The following is a 23,390-nucleotide window of genomic DNA, read 5'->3' on the forward strand; positions in this document are numbered from 1 at the left end:
CAAGTAACTAAAGTTCCGCCCGGGTAAATTTGGTTCTTCAACAACTATTTTTCGTTCCTATTAGCGAGGTTTCAAGTAGTTCCAGAAACTTTGTGCTGTCGGCCGCTGATTTGTTGATTTGTTCCTAAAACTTTGTATTCTGAGTTTCAGCCGCCATTACAGAACATTATTTATTCTACTAAGCAGTTAAATGCTGTTTGTCACTCTTGACCAATCTAATTTCAATACCCGATGCGAGGATAAGTGGATGGACTCTTCCAAACGTATTTGTAGAGGAATATTCAGACAGAATTAACCAATCTAATTTCAATACCCGATGCGAGGATACGTGGATGGACTCTTCCAAACGTATTTGTAGAGGAATATTCAGACAGAATTAACCAATCTAATTTCAATACCCGATGCGAGGATAAGTGGATGGACTCTTCCAAACGTATTTGTAGAGGAATATTCAGACAGAATTAACCAATCTAATTTCGATACCTGAAGCGAGGATATGTGGATGGACTCTTCCAACCGTATTTGTAGAGGAATATTCAGACAGAATTAACCAATCTAATTTCAATACCCGATGCGAGGATACGTGGATGGACTCTTCCAAACGTATTTGTAGAGGAATATTCAGACAGAATTAACCAATCTAATTTCAATACCCAATGCGAGGATACGTGGATGGACTCTTCCAACCGTATTTGTAGAGGAATATTCAGACAGACTTTAAAGGGCGGTCATAGTTTGACGAGAAATGGGAAATATACAACGAAGGCAAATCACATCAAATATTCAAGATGTACTTTGTTACATGCTGCAAAAGTAGTCAGTCACACGCCATTTTTGTAACTTTTAGCCAAATGCTAATGCTGACACTACATCTGATGCTATGCTGATGCCGTGAGGTAGCAACTGACATTTCTCATCTACATTTTGTTATTAAATTTGAATTACGCCTATACTGTCTCACCTGCACTGGCTTCCTGTGCACTTAAGAAGCAACTTTAAGGTTTTACTACTTAAGTATATAAAACCAAAGCATCTAGGGCCATCTTTTCTTGCTGATTGTATTGTACCATATGTCCCGGCTAACAACTCCGGCTTATTAGTGACTCCCAGAGCCCAAAAAAAGTCTGTGGGCTATAGGGGGCTCCAGTACACTGAAATGTTTTTGCAGTACCAGTTAGAGATGCTAACCCAGTAAAAGCATTTAAGTCCCATCTTAAATGATGTCCAAAGTCAAGACCCAGGGTGGACCACTCATCTGTGCATCAGCTGGGGACGTCTCTACGCTGCTGACCTGTCTCCACTCAAGATGATCCCCTGCTGGCCCCACTATGGAATGGATTATCAAATTGTTAACTGTATCCACATCCATTGCACCGGTCGCCCAGGGGCAGTGGGGGTTGGGGGGGGGGGGGGGGGGTCCCCACATCTGCGGTCCCCTTCAAGGTTTCTTATTGTCATCCCATTGGATTGAGTTTTTGCTTCCCCTGATGTGGGATCTGAGCCGAGGATGTCGTCGTGGCTTGCGCAGCCATTTGAGACATATGTGATTAAGGGCTATAGAAGTCACCTTTGATTGATTGATTGATTGATTGATTAATTGATTGATTAGAGCTGAAATGGACCCTCATGAATTCGTCATTCATTGACTTTCTGACACTGTGGACAAAAGACTTGACTGTTTGTGTAAAAATTGTTAGACTTTGATTTTAAATAATTATTTTGAGTATCATTGCTTTGTGTTTCTTTTATCGAAACTTTAGTCAAATAAATGTCACGGCCCAGGCGCATGCAAATGCACATTCATCGAAGCGCACCTCAGGACACGCCCACAGCCGATCATCTCCTGTACGCGTCACTCTGGTGGCAGCAAGCAACTGCAATCAATCTGCACTCAGCGCACCTGTGTTTGATGAGCTTCCGTGGTTTCTTACAATAAGCCGTATTCATGCTTGATGCAATCCTGCTCTCTCTAGGTTTTCTCCCCCTTGTTATTGATTGTCGCGTGTCCTCCTTGTCGCTGCAACTGCAGATCTTTGTTCCCGCGTTGACAAGCTGTGTGTCTCGTCATTCCTTGTTCCTCTGCTTCCCGGACTGCCTCTTGGCCCTCGACCTCCCGCTTGGACAAAAACCTCCTACGCCTCGCTATAGCCCCTGACTTCCTGCTTGTTTGATCTTTGAGCCAGCCCTGCTCCCTTTCGGCCTTGCCTCTCGCTCTACATTTACGGGAACACTCAACAGTTAATTCATACACATAGTCGCACACACCATACACTCTCCTGGAATTTTGTCACACTCCTTACCATTGTTTATTAATATTATTTTGCGTGTGTGTGTATATATATATATATATATATATATATATATATATATATATATATATATATATATATATGTTATATCACAGAGCCTAAAAACACGCCCCTGCTGTCTGTCTGTGCCGTCTACTACCCCCGTAATTAACAATAAGAGTTTGTTGACATTGTATCAGTGTAGAAAGTAAAATGTGAAATGCGGCGAAAACAGAAACCACACATTTCTACAAATATCATTTAAAGTTTCTGAACTTTTGGTGGAAACATTTTATTAGGCTTGCATCTTTAAAGGTCATCATCTCTCTGGCAAAATGCATTTTTTCAAATTTAACAGAAAAATGGTCTTCCAAAGCAGAAGCCTTCGATAGTTTCCAGACCAAGGGCCCTGGAATGTATGGAGAGTTTGGAGGGGACCCCGACTTTAAGGATGTTCAAAGTCGAGCAGGTCATTTTTGGCCTGCAGCTTGAGTTTTGTTGGACCACAACATCTTTTCAAAAATAAAATCAAACCAAAAACAGTAAAAATGTAAGCATAAAGACATAGTAATAATGACAAAATGCTAAAAATGTTTGACTAATAACTAAGAATGATAGACTTTGAAACATTTAGCAGAATTCAAATGTTGGTCTTTAAAACTCACTGAAGAACTTTAAAGTTTGGTTGACCCCAAAAGGGAATAAGCGGTAGAAAATGGATGGATGGATGATTTTGGCACCGCCAGTGCACCCAAGCGGTAGTGTTTTGCCAGAAGAAGAGCACATGTCACATGAGCACTAGCACATCTGGTGTCAAAGTGACATGATGTAATATTGACACAACTATTAGTCAGTGCTGATGTTGAAAATAGCAGACATGATCAAGAAATGATCTTGGATTGTTCTACAAACAAGACGCTACTACCAAGAATGTATCGGGGCGGATCCAGGTCCGAGGCAAAGAAAGTAAGTAATGTGGAACTATTTCTACCACGCACATTAGCATTAGCATTTTGATTTGGCCATGAAAGTCACTTCCAAGTTTAGCAAGAACAGAGCCAAAGCCGCTAGGGTCTGAAAGTCCTCATTTTTGAGCTCACGCCAGCAAGTGAAAGCCGAGACAATGTCGATCCTTGACTGACTTTTTTATCCAGTTAGGCTCCGTTTTTCTTTGTTTGTCTCCTGAGACAAAACTTGTTGTTTCTTTGGTTGTTTTGAAGCTTTTGCCATGATAGGTGTAAGGCGTTCTCCTTTTTCTTTTTGTTTTCTGGCAACACGTAAGCATTCACATCGACGTCCGTCTTTTTAACAAATGGGGAAAAGGGGAGTGACATATGCCGTAAAGCAAGTCAGCCCATTTGTAGTTTTTTGTGTAGCAGGGTTCCTGCCACCCGCCCCAAAATCACTAAGTGCCACTAAAAGCGACACAGACCCCTCAGGCCATGACACAGGTTATCTTTCAACAAATTGCAAGTCCATGTATCATCCCAAAAGTTATGAACACATTTTATGAAGGTTGCAAAGTTACTTAGTATGTATAGGGTTTGTTTTTGCAATTGTTTTTACAAAATTAATACATCAACATGGCCCCCATATGCTTTGACTTTTGGGGGAACAAGATTGGTCCTTTTTTGACATCTTGTATGAAATCATGTTTTGAATCTTGTTTTCTTGTTAGTGTGCAACACATTAGATATTCAAATATTACATTTTAGCAATGCTAATGTCTGGCAACAAGTGTGATAACTGCTAGCTGGCAGCTAGCTAATAAATATAAATGTTTTGGTGTTGACTCTTATTGTGTGAATGTTTGGACATTGTCACAATGACCAACTGCATATGCAACTGTGTAACAATCTAAGGCACTGTTCATATTTTGACTGTTACAAGCGGTTCTTTGAGGGCAGCCAGAACTGCGACTTGGCCCTCAATGAAATCACGTTGAGAGTTAGGGTATCGCCACGTCTGCTTCTATTGTATCATTTCTTTCATAAGCAAGACTATTTTCCACATGAAAAGAATGGAAAAACACAGCATTTACGGAACAAGGCATCAATTTGTCAAGAGAAACTGTCTCTGTTCATTTTAATTCATAACCTGGGAATGTTTAACCCCGCCAAAATAAAAGTTGCTTGGAGACCGGTCCAAAGTACTTACACAGTCAGTATAATTGGATATTTTCATCACAGAAATGACATCTCTCTTCATTATTGTGTTTGTATTTCCAGCCATTAATGTTTCCATGGGCTAATGGGATTTTAATCATGCAACAGCAACGATGTGATGAATGGTGCGAAGTCAGCCACCCAAAATAAAGCAATGGAGCTAATATTCAATACTCAAATGAGGTACAAACACTTGCATCATAGCGTGGATACAAATTCTCATTTTCCCACCACAACAACTTGACACATTTCTGTTGACGTGGCTTCTTCTAGAATGTTCTCCCACCAAGAACTCCAGACAGTGACTCACATGTGGACTCCATTACACAACACAAGCTTTTTGCTGAAGTTTTTTTCTTAAATATATAATACAGTGACTTATTGCTCTCATTATCGTGCGTCTGAACCATATTGTATATCCAACATTCCATATTTAAGTTAGATTATCTATGTTTAGTTTTTCCTGATTACTACTATTATTTAGAGCAATTAAGACACATTCCTTAGTAATTAAGTGACCTTGGTTACCTCTGACCACAATGGAGAATTTGATTTGACCACAGATTGTGTCATTATGGACTGTAGTACTCAGCTGTGACCACCTGAGGCGCTGTTGATGTAGTTCTAACAAGCAGCTTGTGAACATCAGTGGTTCTTAACCTCTTTTTTTTACCAATTGTTAAATACATTTTTCTTTCTCAACTGCGGTCTTGTCTGCTACTCAGGTGTAATACAATTTTCCACCACTCATGACAGTAATAACAATATTAAACATAAAGACAAAGTCTGGAGCTCTTGTCATAGAAACGTTTCTTTAGCGCAAAATCTATGACTAAAGTGGTGAAGCTCTGCTCTTTTAATGTCTTTAATGTCCTTTGTGTTCTGTGATATTTATCTCTTACACCCGTTTATGTGTGCTATGGCTATGAGTTTTTTTCCCTTGGCCTCAGTCTGGACCCCCTCTCCAGGGGCCCAGGCTTAGACTGAACATTTGTTTTTGTTTACTCACCCCCCCTCCATAGCGTTTACCTGTTTCTCACCTTGTTTGTAAGGGGCGCCGGAGGTTTGCAGACCCGTCAGCCATCTTGTTCTGTCTCCTGTAATGTTTGTCTGATGTTCTATGGGATCGTGCTGAAAGTCCCAAGTTCCCCTCTCAGTCTGATTTTGGATTCTGATTTTAAAGGTGTTAAATAATAATGGTTTCATATAATAAAGATGTTATATGATGATGGTGTTATATAATAATGGTGTTTTATAATAATAGTGTTTCATGATAATGTCGATATATGACAATGATGTTGTATAATAATGGTGTTATATAATGATGTTATATGATAAAGACGCTATATAGTAATGGTGTTATATGATAATGATGTTATATAATAATGGTGTTATATAATGATGTTATATGATAATGACGCTATATAGTAATGGTGTTATATGATAATGATGTTATATAATAACGTTGTTGTATAAAAATGTTTTATATAACTATTATGTTATATAATAATGGTTTTAAATATGAATGTTGTCATATAATAATATTATACGATAATATTGTTGTATAATAATGTTGTTATATAATAATGGTGTTTTATAATAATAGTGTTTCATGATAATGTCGATATATGACAATGATGTTGTATAATAATGGTGTTATATAATGATGTTATATGATAAAGACGCTATATAGTAATGGTGTTATATGATAATGTTGTTATATAATAATGGCGCTATATAATAATGATGTTGCATAATAATGTTGTTATATGACTTTGGGGTTTTGTAGCAAAGGCGTTACCAACACCACTACTTCGAGTACCGGTAAACGCCATCCATCCATTTCCTACCGCTTATTCCCTTCGGGGTTGCGGGGTGTGCTGTAACCTATCTCAGCTACAATCGGGCGGAAGGCGGGGTACACCTGGACAAGTCGCCACCTTATCGAAGGGGCCAACACAGGTAGACAGACAACATTCACACACAAGGGCCAATTTAGTGTTGCCAATCAACCTATCCCAAGGTGCATGTCTTTGGAGGTGGGAGGGGCCTGTCCCCAGGTGCATGTCTTTGGAGGTGGGAGGGGCCTATCCCCAGGTGCATGTCTTTGGAGGTGGGAGGGGCCTATCCCCAGGTGCATGTCTTTGGAGGTGGGAGGGGCCTATCCCCAGGTGCATGACTTTGGAGGTGGGAGGGGCCTATCCCCAGGTGCATGTCTTTGGAGGTGGGAGGGGCCTATCCCCAGGTGCATGTCTTTGGAGGTGGGAGGGGCCTATCCCCAGGTGCATGACTTTGGAGGTGGGAGGGGCCTATCCCCAGTTGCATGACTTTGGAGGTGGGAGGGGCCTATCCCCAGGTGCATGACTTTGGAGGTGGGAAGGGCCTATCCCCAGGTGCATGACGTTGGTGGTAGGAGGGGCCTATCCCCAGGTGCATGACTTTGGAGGTGGGAGGAGGCTGGAGTAGAACCCACGCAGTCACGGGGGGAACATGCAAACTCCACACAGAAAGATCCCGAGCCCGGGATTGAACCCAGGACTACTCAGGACCTTCATATTGTGAGGCACATGCACTAACCCCTGGACCACCGTGCTACCACTCCGAGTAAACTAAATAAGTCATTTTATGTCTGTTACAAAGTTGCTATGGATATGTTTGATGTAACATGGCTCGCTACTTTTGATATGCTTTTAAGTCAACAAGACAGTGTCAGAAGCACAAGTTCAATGCAGGAAGTAATGTTTTACTTATGAAAGCAACAAGGACAACAAAACACTAAAATGAACTCTGTATCAACCAGACGGAGGCAACATCACACAGCAAACAACACACAACATGTATGTACACTCACGCAAACACACGCACCACTACTACTACTACTACTACTAATAATAATAATAATAATAATAATATTTTGTAAGAAAAATGAACAACAAATCAATGATTGAAGTGACACGCTTGCAATTTGGGTGGACATGGAGACGATAGCTATCGAAGCTCATTGAGGTGCTAACACAACCGAGTGAAAAGATTCGACAGAGCAGCCCAACACTGTCGCTGTTGAGCTAACAAACACTCTGCTCTCATGAAACGCCACACAGCTGTGTATGCCAGATAATTGATTTGTTTGGGAGGGAGTAACGCATAGATAATCACATTTATTAAAGAGTGATTCAGTTAGATATTCAACTACTTTTTCAATAAAGTTTTACATAACTAGAATTGATTACTTTTTAAAAGTACTTTTCCGAACATTGCTAATCATGTAATATACACAATATTTTTCTCTGTGTTCCGATGAGACTTTCACACACACAAACAGTTTTTCGAGCGTCTAAGTGAACATTGGGAACGGATCCTCAGTAACTCTCTCCCACTGTTCTGCGATTCAGTGGTCACTGATCTCCTAAAACAGTGGTTCCCAACCTTTTTTCTGTGATGTACCCCCTGTCAACATTTTTTTAATTCAAGTACCCCCTAATCAGAACAAAGCGTTTTTGGTTGAAAAAAAGAGATAAAGAAGTAAAATACAGCACTATGCCATCAGTTTCTTATTTATTAAATTGAATAACAATGCAAAACATTGCTCATTTGTAGTGGTCTTTCTTAAACTATTTGGAAAAAAATATATAAAAATAAGTAAATAAACAAGTGATTCAATTATAAATTAAAGCTGCAAGCGGCGATGGACGGAACCGAGTATATATGGAAGTGGCTGAGGAGAGGGAAGTCTGGGCTTCCCAGATATAAGTTAGAACAACACACTACTTTGTATTATGTTGTAGTTTTTACCTTCCATGACGTGTCTACTGACAGATATAAGTTAGAACAACACACTACTTTGTATTATGTTGTAGTTTTTACCTTCCATAACGTGTCTACTGACAGATATAAGTTAGAACAACACACTACTTTGTATTATGTTGTAGTTTTTACCTTCCATGACGTGTCTACTGACAGATATAAGTTAGAACAACACACTACTTTGTATTATATTGTACTTTTTACCTTCCATGACGTGTCTACTGACAGATATAAGTTAGAACTATACACTACTTTGTATTATATTGTACTTTTTACCTTCCATGACGTGTCTACTGACAGATATAAGTTAGAACTATACACTACTTTGTATTATGTTGTAGTTTTTACCTTCCATGACGTGTCTACTGACAGATATAAGTTAGAACTATACACTACCTTGTAATATAAATGTTGTAGTTTTTACCTTCCATGACGTGTCTACTGACAGATATAAGTTAGAACTATACACTACTTTGTATTATGTTGTAGTTTTTACCTTCCATGACGTGTCTACTGACAGATATAAGTTAGAACTATACACTACTTTGTATTATATTGTACTTTTTACCTTCCATGACGTGTCTACTGACAGATATAAGTTAGAACTATACACTACTTTGTATTATATTGTACTTTTTACCTTCCATGACGTGTCTACTGACAGATATAAGTTAGAACTATACACTACTTTGTATTATGTTGTAGTTTTTACCTTCCATGACGTGTCTACTGACAGATATAAGTTAGAACTATACACTACCTTGTAATATAAATGTTGTAGTTTTTACCTTCCATGACGTGTCTACTGACAGATATAAGTTAGAACTATACACTACTTTGTATTATGTTGTAGTTTTTACCTTCCATGACGTGTCTACTGACAGATATAAGTTAGAACTATACACTACTTTGTATTATATTGTACTTTTTACCTTCCATGACGTGTCTACTGACAGATATAAGTTAGAACTATACACTACTTTGTATTATGTTGTAGTTTTTACCTTCCATGACGTGTCTACTGACAGATATAAGTTAGAACTATACACTACCTTGTAATATAAATGTTGTAGTTTTTACCTTCCATGACGTGTCTACTGACAGATATAAGTTAGAACTATACACTACTTTGTATTATGTTGTAGTTTTTACCTTCCATGACGTGTCTACTGACAGATATAAGTTAGAACTATACACTACCTTGTAATATAAATGTTATAGTTTTTACCTTCCATGACGTGTCTGCTGACAGATATAAGTTAGAACTATACACTACTTTGTATTATGTTGTAGTTTTTACCTTCCATGACGTGTCTACTGACAGATATAAGTTAGAACAACACACTACTTTGTATTATGTTGTAGTTTTTACCTTCCATGACATGTCTGCTGAACGATATAAGTTAGAACTATACACTACTTTGTATTATGTTGTAGTTTTTACCTTCCATGACGTGTCTACTGACAGATATAAGTTAGAACAACACACTACTTTGTATTATGTTGTAGTTTTTACCTTCCATGACGTGTCTACTGACAGATATAAGTTAGAACAACACACTACTTTGTATTATGTTGTAGTTTTTACCTTCCATAACGTGTCTACTGACAGATATAAGTTAGAACAACACACTACTTTGTATTATGTTGTAGTTTTTACCTTCCATGACGTGTCTACTGACAGATATAAGTTAGAACAACACACTACTTTGTATTATATTGTACTTTTTACCTTCCATGACGTGTCTACTGACAGATATAAGTTAGAACTATACACTACTTTGTATTATGTTGTAGTTTTTACCTTCCATGACGTGTCTACTGACAGATATAAGTTAGAACTATACACTACCTTGTAATATAAATGTTGTAGTTTTTACCTTCCATGACGTGTCTACTGACAGATATAAGTTAGAACTATACACTACTTTGTATTATGTTGTAGTTTTTACCTTCCATGACGTGTCTACTGACAGATATAAGTTAGAACTATACACTACTTTGTATTATATTGTACTTTTTACCTTCCATGACGTGTCTACTGACAGATATAAGTTAGAACTATACACTACTTTGTATTATGTTGTAGTTTTTACCTTCCATGACGTGTCTACTGACAGATATAAGTTAGAACTATACACTACCTTGTAATATAAATGTTGTAGTTTTTACCTTCCATGACGTGTCTACTGACAGATATAAGTTAGAACTATACACTACTTTGTATTATGTTGTAGTTTTTACCTTCCATGACGTGTCTACTGACAGATATAAGTTAGAACTATACACTACCTTGTAATATAAATGTTATAGTTTTTACCTTCCATGACGTGTCTGCTGACAGATATAAGTTAGAACTATACACTACTTTGTATTATGTTGTAGTTTTTACCTTCCATGACGTGTCTACTGACAGATATAAGTTAGAACAACACACTACTTTGTATTATGTTGTAGTTTTTACCTTCCATGACATGTCTGCTGAACGATATAAGTTAGAACTATACACTACTTTGTATTATGTTGTAGTTTTTACCTTCCATGACGTGTCTACTGACAGATATAAGTTAGAACAACACACTACTTTGTATTATGTTGTAGTTTTTACCTTCCATGACGTGTCTGCTGACAGATATAAGTTAGAACTATACACTACTTTGTATTATGTTGTAGTTTTTACCTTCCATGACGTGTCTACTGACAGATATAAGTTAGAACAACACACTACTTTGTATTATGTTGTAGTTTTTACCTTCCATGACGTGTCTACTGACAGATATAAGTTAGAACTATACACTACCTTGTATCATAAATGTTGTAGTTTTTATCTTCCATAACGTGTGTACTGACAGATATAAGTTAGAGTGAAAATACATGGGTACGGCTAGTAGCTACTATTAGCAAACAGATAGACCTACCAACTCGGCAGATAAAAAGTGCAGATGGCCTTAAAACGCCACAACAGTCAGGCACCATATGAAAGTACCTAAAATAAAGACTCGACAAAAAAGAAATTCAATCGGAGCAGAAACATAGGAGGAAACGGGATTAAAACCCGATGCTAACCGCTCATTGTGTTATGTTTAACTAGTGGGGAGATGACGGCAGACTAACACCAGGTGGCAGTAATGTCCAAAGATTTATTCATATATATATATATATATATATTAACCACATATATAAATTCGACACACACACACATATATATATATATATATATACATATATATATACATATATATATATTGTAGCTGAGATAGGCGCCAGCGCCCCCCGCAACCCCGAAAGGGAATAAGCGGTAGGAAATGGATGGATATATATATATATATATATATATATATATATATATATATATATATATATATATATATATATATATATAATAATAATCAAACAATAGAAAACATACTAAAGGAAATGGATTGTGAACTAGATTCACGGCGTGGCGCAGTGGGAAGGTGGCCGTGCGCAACCCAACGGTCCCTGGTTCAATCCCCACCTAGAACCAACCTCGTCACGTCCGTTGTGTCCTGAGCAAGACACTTCACCCTTGCTCCTGATGGGTGCTGGTTAGCGCCTTGCATGGCAGCTCCCTCCATCAGTGTGTGAATGTGTGTGTGAATGTGGAAGTAGTGTCAAAGCGCTTTGAGTACCTTGAAGGTAGAAAAGCGCTATACAAGTACAACCCATTCAAAAGGGAATGGGTGACAGACAATGCGTCGAATTTAACTGAGGTGTGTGTTACCAAAAAGTTGTGAAGAGAGAATGCAGAAATCCGTTGGGCAGGCAGAGGGTCCAGGGCAAACGAGAGGCGTCGAGAGGAACGTGTCTAAGCGGGAGGCCGAGAATCCAAAAGGCAGTCCGGGAGGCAAGGAGAACAACAGGGGATCACAGGAAACACGGGAAGTGCTGCAGGAAGACAACAGGAGCTTCCAACACAACAGAAACACAGAAATCGCAGGGGAAGAGCGAGTATGCAGGATGGAAGCCAGATACAGAATGCTTACTCAGATACAGAAGGCCTTAATCCGGCTAGTGATAGCAGGTTGTCCAGGTTTATGGATTGAACTTTCACAGTATCATGTTAGACCCGCTCGACATCCATTGCTTTCGGTCCCCTAGAGGGGGGGGGGGTTGCTCACATCTGAGGTCCTCTCCAAGGTTTCTCATAGTCAGCATTGTCGCTGGCGTCCCACTGAATGTGAATTCTCCCTGCCCACTGGGTGTGAGTTTTCCTTGCCCTTTTGTGGGTTCTTCCGAGGATGTTGTAGTCGTAATGATTTGTGCAGTCCTTTGAGACATTTGTGATTTGGGGCTATATAAATAAACATTGATTGATTGATTGATATGAAGGCAGCTCCGTCATTACCATCAGGTGTGCAGATTGCCAGTGATTGATTGCAGCTGACGGCTGCTGCAGGGCGGACACACGCGCGGCTCGTCCCTGGCTGTGGCGCCCGTGGGCGTGTCCCGAGGTGCGTACAGACGGACGAGCGGCGCTGGCAGGAGTCTGAACCGTAACACATTGAAAATACATGGGTACGGCTAGTAGCTACTATTAGCAAACAGATTAACTTACCAACTCGGCGTATATCTTAACATCGACACACTCTCTCGTCGCAACTCGGCCCTGATGGTCAGCACATATAAGTTTACAATTAGTTGTAAAATGTTGGACGCTTGTTTTTATGAGATGCAGGCAAATGACGACTTTAAGACATACCGGCTTAGCTATGGCAAACGGGCAGCCATCTTGGTATGGACGATCACAGCCCCTCCCTCACGAATGTTGGTGCGTGCGCACCAGCAGCAGACGGTATCGAAAAAAACGTCTCCCTCACTGTGTCTGCGCAGGGCGGCCATCTTTGAAATGGTTTTCAGCGCAGCGATTCTTTGAAGGCTGATAAAATCAAAATTGTGGCAGTAATAAAAACTTTTTCATCAACTTTTAATCACAAGGGTTCAATCTCTCTCCTGTGGTAGTTTGAAGCCGACACGACAAACGCACTCAGAGGAGATAATGTTTGAAAAAAGGTGATTGGTTTTTACAAAACTTTTGTTTTGAAGGGGGAATTGCAAACTTCCTGTTGATTTTTGCTGGGAGTTGTCAATATAGGAACTGTAGGTCTAAGTGAGGTAGAGGTTTTTGTTTTATGTCTGTACGACATTCCTACTGGAAGTTTGTCTGTTTTCTTCCTAGGGGGCACTAGAGCGCAATTTTGGGGCTAGGTTTTTTTGATTAGATCGCAATTATTGCCGGTCCTGATGTGTGTGTCCAGTTTGGTGAGTTTTGAAGCATGTTAAGAGGGTCAAGTTACAGCTCAAAGCTGCGGAATAATAATAAAAGAAGAACGAAAGAAAGAAAGATAGAAAGACCGACAGAATAAAACGCTAGAAATTCAATAGGGTCCTCTGTCCCAAAGGGACATTCGGTCCCTAAAAATAAAAATTTCTCCACATAGAAGTAATCATCAACTTAAAGTGCCCTCTTTGGGGATTGTAATAGAGATCCATCTGGATTCATCACTTACTTCTAAACATTTATTCACAAAAAAAGAAATCTTTAACATCAATATTTATGGAACATGTCCACAAAAATTAATATTGCATTGTTGCATTTCTTTTCACAGTTTCTGAACATACATTCATATTTTGTTGAAGTATTATTCAATTAATATATTTATAAAAGGATTTTTGAATTGTTGCTATTTTTATTTAGAATATTTTTAACAAATCTCACGTACCCCTTGGCATACCTTCAAGTCCCCCATTTGAGAACCACTGTCGTAAAAGACCTGATCATTTAGCAGCCATGTTGCATAACTGTTTATTACGCCTCACATTTGTTGAACCCTCTGGCGAGCCAAGGTTATTTCAAAAAAGCAACTTCAGCAAATGTAGGGGGCGAGAGTCTTTTTGGCCACAATTGAAAACCACGATCTGTACCATCATAACCAAGCAAGAGTAGAAAGTTCATTTCTGTTTGTACACCTATTTGTAGCAGCATTAGAAATATGCAAATGAGGTGATGATGTCATCCACCAAACACCAATGATAGAACTGTTCTGAGTGCTTTGTTTTACTGTGGAAGCTTTCCAACATAAACACTGAAATGCAACTTGTTACTGGAACTATAGAAAGTGTTTTTGGAGGGGAAAGTGTGATCCCACTTGTAGTGTCCAGAGTGAAAGCCAGACTGGACATGAGGACAATGGCGACGGAGGCTTTCCAAAGGTCAACATGAGCCACGGGAAGACGGACGTGTACAGTTCTGAAATGGAGCTAAAGATTCTATACGTGGTTGCTGTGGCAACAAGAAGACTTGGTAGTGAGTGTTAGGAGAGTGTTTTTGTAAGAAGCAGATTAAAGGACGGGACAGGAAGGGTCAGGTTTAGAGAAACAGGAAGTGTGATGCCAGGAAATGAAGGACGTCAGCAGCCAGCCCACCAAACTGCGAGGAGACAAATTCAGGAGCAGACAGATCATGGAGTGTTTGTTTGGGACACCAATGAAACTCCTACTTTTCACAGGTATGTGGCTTACGTTACATCATTTGTACATGTCTCAACTGTGCAACTTCTACTGTACCTTGCTGCTTAAAGGAGCACCAAGGTTACTGTTACTAACAACAACCTGCATGCTAGCAAATACTACAACACTGACTGCACTTACCAACAAGAGAACTTGTTATATCACACATATGTTTGAAACCCAACATACATGCTAGCAAATACTACAATACTGACTGCACTTACCAACAAGAGAACTTGTTATATCACACATATGTTTGAAACCCAACATACATCCTAGCAAATACTACAACACTGACTGCACTTACCAACAAGAGAACTTGTTATATCACACATATGTTTGAAACCCAACATACATGCTAGCAAATACTACAACACTGACTGCACTTACCAACAAGAGAACTTGTTCTATCACACATATGTTTGAAACCCAACATACATGCTAGCAAATACTACAACACTGACTGCACTTACCAACAAGATAACTTGTTATATCACACATCCGTGTTTGAAACCCAACATACATGCTAGCAAATAATACAACACTGACTGCACTTACCAACAAGAGAACTTGTTATATCACACATATGTTTGAAACCCCAACATACATGCTAGCAAATACTACAACACTGACTGCACTTACCAACAAGATAACTTGTTATATCACACATATGTTTGAAACCCAACATACATGCTAGCAAATACTACAACACTGACTGCACTTACCAACAAGAGAACTTGTTATATCACACATATGTTTGAAACCCAACATACATGCTAGCAAATACTACAACACTGACTGGACTTACCAACAAGAGAACTTGTTATATCACACATATGTTTGAAACCCAACATACATCCTAGCAAATACTACAATACTGACTGGACTTACCAACAAGAGAACTTGTTATATCACACATATGTTTGAAACCCAACATACATCCTAGCAAATACTACAATACTGACTGGACTTACCAACAAGATAACTTGTTATATCACACATATGTTTGAAACCCACTATACATGCTAGCAAATACTACAATACTGACTGGACTTACCAACAAGAGAACTTGTTATATCACACATATGTTTGAAACCCAACATACATCCTAGCAAATACTACAACACTGACTGCACTTACCAACAAGATAACTTGTTATATCACACATATGTTTGAAACCCACTATACATGCTAGCAAATACTACAATACTGACTGGACTTACCAACAAGAGAACTTGTTATATCACACATCCGTGTATATGTTTGAAACCCAACATACATGCTAGCAAATACTACAACACTGACTGGAGTTACCAACAAGATAACTTGTTATATCACACATATGTTTGAAACCCTACATACATGCTAGCAAATACTACAACACTGACTGCACTTACCAACAAGATAACTTGTTATATCACACATATGTTTGAAACCCAACATACATCCTAGCAAATACTACAACACTGACTGGACTTACCAACAAGAGAACTTGTTATATCACACATATGTTTGAAACCCAACATACATGCTAGCAAATACTACAACACTGACTGGACTTACCAACAAGATAACTTGTTATATCACACATATGTTTGAAACCCAACATACATGCTAGCAAATACTACAACACTGACTGGAGTTACCAACAAGAGAAGTTGTTCTATCACACATCTGTGCATTTGTTTTTAACCCTACATACATGGTAGCAAATAGTAGAACAGGAGTACAGAGACTAGAGTTACCAACAAGAGAAGTTATGTCCCACATCTGTGTATATGTTTGAAACCCAACATACATGCTAGCAAATACTACAATACTGACTGCACTTACCAACAAGAGAACTTGTTATATCACACATATGTTTGAAACCCAACATACATGCTAGCAAATACTACAATACTGACTGCACTTACCAACAAGAGAACTTGTTATATCACACATATGTTTGAAACCCAACATACATCCTAGCAAATACTACAACACTGACTGCACTTACCAACAAGAGAACTTGTTATATCACACATATGTTTGAAACCCAACATACATGCTAGCAAATACTACAACACTGACTGCACTTACCAACAAGAGAACTTGTTCTATCACACATATGTTTGAAACCCAACATACATGCTAGCAAATACTACAACACTGACTGCACTTACCAACAAGATAACTTGTTATATCACACATCCGTGTTTGAAACCCAACATACATGCTAGCAAATAATACAACACTGACTGCACTTACCAACAAGAGAACTTGTTATATCACACATATGTTTGAAACCCCAACATACATGCTAGCAAATACTACAACACTGACTGCACTTACCAACAAGATAACTTGTTATATCACACATATGTTTGAAACCCAACATACATGCTAGCAAATACTACAACACTGACTGCACTTACCAACAAGAGAACTTGTTATATCACACATATGTTTGAAACCCAACATACATGCTAGCAAATACTACAACACTGACTGGACTTACCAACAAGAGAACTTGTTATATCACACATATGTTTGAAACCCAACATACATCCTAGCAAATACTACAATACTGACTGGACTTACCAACAAGAGAACTTGTTATATCACACATATGTTTGAAACCCAACATACATCCTAGCAAATACTACAATACTGACTGGACTTACCAACAAGATAACTTGTTATATCACACATATGTTTGAAACCCACTATACATGCTAGCAAATACTACAATACTGACTGGACTTACCAACAAGAGAACTTGTTATATCACACATATGTTTGAAACCCAACATACATCCTAGCAAATACTACAACACTGACTGCACTTACCAACAAGATAACTTGTTATATCACACATATGTTTGAAACCCACTATACATGCTAGCAAATACTACAATACTGACTGGACTTACCAACAAGAGAACTTGTTATATCACACATCCGTGTATATGTTTGAAACCCAACATACATGCTAGCAAATACTACAACACTGACTGGAGTTACCAACAAGATAACTTGTTATATCACACATATGTTTGAAACCCTACATACATGCTAGCAAATACTACAACACTGACTGCACTTACCAACAAGATAACTTGTTATATCACACATATGTTTGAAACCCAACATACATCCTAGCAAATACTACAACACTGACTGGACTTACCAACAAGAGAACTTGTTATATCACACATATGTTTGAAACCCAACATACATGCTAGCAAATACTACAACACTGACTGGACTTACCAACAAGATAACTTGTTATATCACACATATGTTTGAAACCCAACATACATGCTAGCAAATACTACAACACTGACTGGAGTTACCAACAAGAGAAGTTGTTCTATCACACATCTGTGCATTTGTTTTTAACCCTACATACATGGTAGCAAATAGTAGAACAGGAGTACAGAGACTAGAGTTACCAACAAGAGAAGTTATGTCCCACATCTGTGTATATGTTTGAAACCCAACATACATGCTAGCAAATACTACAATACTGACTGCACTTACCAACAAGAGAACTTGTTATATCACACATATGTTTGAAACCCAACATACATGCTAGCAAATACTACAATACTGACTGCACTTACCAACAAGAGAACTTGTTATATCACACATATGTTTGAAACCCAACATACATCCTAGCAAATACTACAACACTGACTGCACTTACCAACAAGAGAACTTGTTATATCACACATATGTTTGAAACCCAACATACATGCTAGCAAATACTACAACACTGACTGCACTTACCAACAAGAGAACTTGTTCTATCACACATATGTTTGAAACCCAACATACATGCTAGCAAATACTACAACACTGACTGCACTTACCAACAAGATAACTTGTTATATCACACATCCGTGTTTGAAACCCAACATACATGCTAGCAAATAATACAACACTGACTGCACTTACCAACAAGAGAACTTGTTATATCACACATATGTTTGAAACCCCAACATACATGCTAGCAAATACTACAACACTGACTGCACTTACCAACAAGATAACTTGTTATATCACACATATGTTTGAAACCCAACATACATGCTAGCAAATACTACAACACTGACTGCACTTACCAACAAGAGAACTTGTTATATCACACATATGTTTGAAACCCAACATACATGCTAGCAAATACTACAACACTGACTGGACTTACCAACAAGAGAACTTGTTATATCACACATATGTTTGAAACCCAACATACATGCTAGCAAATACTACAACACTGACTGCACTTACCAACAAGAGAACTTGTTATATCACACATATGTTTGAAACCCAACATACATCCTAGCAAATACTACAATACTGACTGGACTTACCAACAAGAGAACTTGTTATATCACACATATGTTTGAAACCCAACATACATCCTAGCAAATACTACAATACTGACTGGACTTACCAACAAGATAACTTGTTATATCACACATATGTTTGAAACCCACTATACATGCTAGCAAATACTACAATACTGACTGGACTTACCAACAAGAGAACTTGTTATATCACACATATGTTTGAAACCCAACATACATCCTAGCAAATACTACAACACTGACTGCACTTACCAACAAGATAACTTGTTATATCACACATATGTTTGAAACCCACTATACATGCTAGCAAATACTACAATACTGACTGGACTTACCAACAAGAGAACTTGTTATATCACACATCCGTGTATATGTTTGAAACCCAACATACATGCTAGCAAATACTACAACACTGACTGGAGTTACCAACAAGATAACTTGTTATATCACACATATGTTTGAAACCCTACATACATGCTAGCAAATACTACAACACTGACTGCACTTACCAACAAGATAACTTGTTATATCACACATATGTTTGAAACCCAACATACATCCTAGCAAATACTACAACACTGACTGGACTTACCAACAAGAGAACTTGTTATATCACACATATGTTTGAAACCCAACATACATGCTAGCAAATACTACAACACTGACTGGACTTACCAACAAGATAACTTGTTATATCACACATATGTTTGAAACCCAACATACATGCTAGCAAATACTACAACACTGACTGGAGTTACCAACAAGAGAAGTTGTTCTATCACACATCTGTGCATTTGTTTTTAACCCTACATACATGGTAGCAAATAGTAGAACAGGAGTACAGAGACTAGAGTTACCAACAAGAGAAGTTATGTCCCACATCTGTGTATATGTTTGAAACCCAACATACATGCTAGCAAATACTACAATACTGACTGCACTTACCAACAAGAGAACTTGTTATATCACACATATGTTTGAAACCCAACATACATGCTAGCAAATACTACAATACTGACTGCACTTACCAACAAGATAACTTGTTATATCACACATATGTTTGAAACCCAACATACATGCTAGCAAATACTACAATACTGACTGGACTTACCAACAAGAGAACTTGTTATATCACACATATGTTTGAAACCCAACATACATGCTAGCAAATACTACAACACTGACTGGACTTACCAACAAGATAACTTGTTATATCACACATATGTTTGAAACCCAACATACATGCTAGCAAATACTACAACACTGACTGCACTTACCAACAAGAGAACTTGTTATATCACACATATGTTTGAAACCCAACATACATGCTAGCAAATACTACAACACTGACTGCACTTACCAACAAGAGAACTTGTTATATCACACATATGTTTGCAACCCAACATACATGCTAGCAAATACTACAACACTGACTGGACTTACCAACAAGAGAACGTGTTATATCACACATATGTTTGAAACCCAACATACATGCTAGCAAATACTACAACACTGACTGGACTTACCAACAAGAGAACTTGTTATATCACACATATGTTTGAAACCCAACATACATGCTAGCAAATACTACAACACTGACTGCACTTACCAACAAGAGAACTTGTTATACCACACATATGTTTGAAACCCAACATACATTCTAGCAAATACTACAATACTGACTGGACTTACCAACAAGAGAACTTGTTATATCACACATATGTTTGAAACCCAACATACATGCTAGCAAATACTACAACACTGACTGGACTTACCAACAAGAGAACTTGTTATACCACACATATGTTTGAAACCCAACATACATGCTAGCAAATACTACAACACTGACTGGACTTACCAACAAGAGAACTTGTTATATCACACATATGTTTGAAACCCTACATACATGCTAGCAAATACTACAACACTGACTGGAGTTACCAACAAGAGAAGTTGTTCTATCACACATCTGTGCATTTGTTTTTAACCCTACATACATGCTAGCAAATACTAGAACAGGAGTACAGAGACTAGAGTTACCAACAAGAGAAGTTATGTCCCACATCTGTGTATATGTTTGAAACCCTACATACATCCTAGCAAATACTACAACACTGACTGGACTTACCAACAAGAGAACTTGTTATATCACACATATGTTTGAAACCCAACATACATCCTAGCAAATACTACAACACTGACTGCACTTACCAACAAGAGAACTTGTTATATCACACATATGTTTGAAACCCAACATACATGCTAGCAAATACTACAACACTGACTGGACTTACCAACAAGAGAACTTGTTATATCACACATATGTTTGAAACCCAATATACATGCTAGCAAATACTACAACACTGACTGCACTTACCAACAAGATAACTTGTTATATCACACATATGTTTGAAACCCAACATACATCCTAGCAAATACTACAACACTGACTGGACTTACCAACAAGAGAACTTGTTATATCACACATATGTTTGAAACCCAACATACATGCTAGCAAATACTACAACACTGACTGGACTTACCAACAAGAGAACTTGTTATATCACACATATGTTTGAAACCCAACATACATGCTAGCAAATACTACAACACTGACTGGACTTACCAACAAGAGAACTTGTTATATCACACATCCGTGTATATGTTTGAAACCCAACATACATGCTAGCAAATACTACAACACTGACTGGACTTACCAACAAGAGAACTTGTTATATCACACATATGTTTGAAACCCAACATACATGCTAGCAAATACTACAATACTGACTGGACTTACCAACAAGAGAACTTGTTATATCACACATATGTTTGAAACCCAACATACATGCTAGCAAATACTACAACACTGACTGGACTTACCAACAAGAGAACTTGTTATATCACACATATGTTTGAAACCCAACATACATGCTAGCAAATACTACAACACTGACTGGAGTTACCAACAAGATAACTTGTTATATCACACATATGTTTGAAACCCTACATACATGGTAGCAAATACTACAACACTGACTGGACTTACCAACAAGAGAACTTGTTCTATCACACATCCGTGTATATGTTTGAAACCCAACATACATGTCAGCAAATACTACAACACTGACTGGAGTTACCACCAAGAGAAGTTGTTATATCACACATCTGTGTATATGTTTTTAACCCTACATACATGGTAGCAAATACTACAACACTGACTGGACTTACCAACAAGAGAACTTGTTATATCACACATATGTTTGAAACCCAATATACATGCTAGCAAATACTACAACACTGACTGGACTTACCAACAAGAGAACTTGTTATATCACACATATGTTTGAAACCCAACATACATGCTAGCAAATACTACAACACTGACTGGACTTACCAACAAGAGAACTTGTTATATCACACATATGTTTGAAACCCAACATACATGCTAGCAAATACTACAACACTGACTGGACTTACCAACAAGAGAACTTGTTATATCACACATCCGTGTATATGTTTGAAACCCAACATACATGCTAGCAAATACTACAACACTGACTGGACTTACCAACAAGAGAACTTGTTATATCACACATATGTTTGAAACCCAACATACATGCTAGCAAATACTACAATACTGACTGGACTTACCAACAAGAGAACTTGTTATATCACACATATGTTTGAAACCCAACATACATGCTAGCAAATACTACAACACTGACTGGACTTACCAACAAGAGAACTTGTTATATCACACATATGTTTGAAACCCAACATACATGCTAGCAAATACTACAACACTGACTGGACTTACCAACAAGAGAACTTGTTATATCACACATATGTTTGAAACCCAACATACATGCTAGCAAATACTACAACACTGACTGGAGTTACCAACAAGATAACTTGTTATATCACACATATGTTTGAAACCCTACATACATGGTAGCAAATACTACAACACTGACTGGACTTACCAACAAGAGAACTTGTTCTATCACACATCCGTGTATATGTTTGAAACCCAACATACATGTCAGCAAATACTACAACACTGACTGGAGTTACCACCAAGAGAAGTTGTTATATCACACATCTGTGTATATGTTTTTAACCCTACATACATGGTAGCAAATACTAGAACAGGAGTACAGAGACTGGAGTTACCAACAAGAAAAGTTATGTCCCACATCTGTGTATATGTTTGAAACCCTACATACATGGTAGCAAATACTACA

General features: G+C 38.0%; 1 protein-coding gene across 1 annotated transcript in view; it reads left to right on the forward strand.

The window, feature by feature from the left end:
• Positions 1-14,430: 14,430 nt before the first annotated feature.
• adgrl4 (adhesion G protein-coupled receptor L4) overlaps positions 14,431-23,390 on the forward strand; it is a 54,314-nt gene continuing 45,354 nt past the window's right edge. Inside the window, exon 1 of the mRNA XM_061884000.1 lies at positions 14,431-14,787. Coding sequence (XP_061739984.1) covers positions 14,679-14,787 — 109 coding nt within the window. The 5' untranslated portion in view covers positions 14,431-14,678. The remainder of the gene's footprint in view (positions 14,788-23,390) is intronic.

Source organism: Nerophis ophidion, linkage group LG22, assembly GCF_033978795.1.
Source record: "Nerophis ophidion isolate RoL-2023_Sa linkage group LG22, RoL_Noph_v1.0, whole genome shotgun sequence".
NCBI lineage: Eukaryota > Metazoa > Chordata > Actinopteri > Syngnathiformes > Syngnathidae > Nerophis > Nerophis ophidion.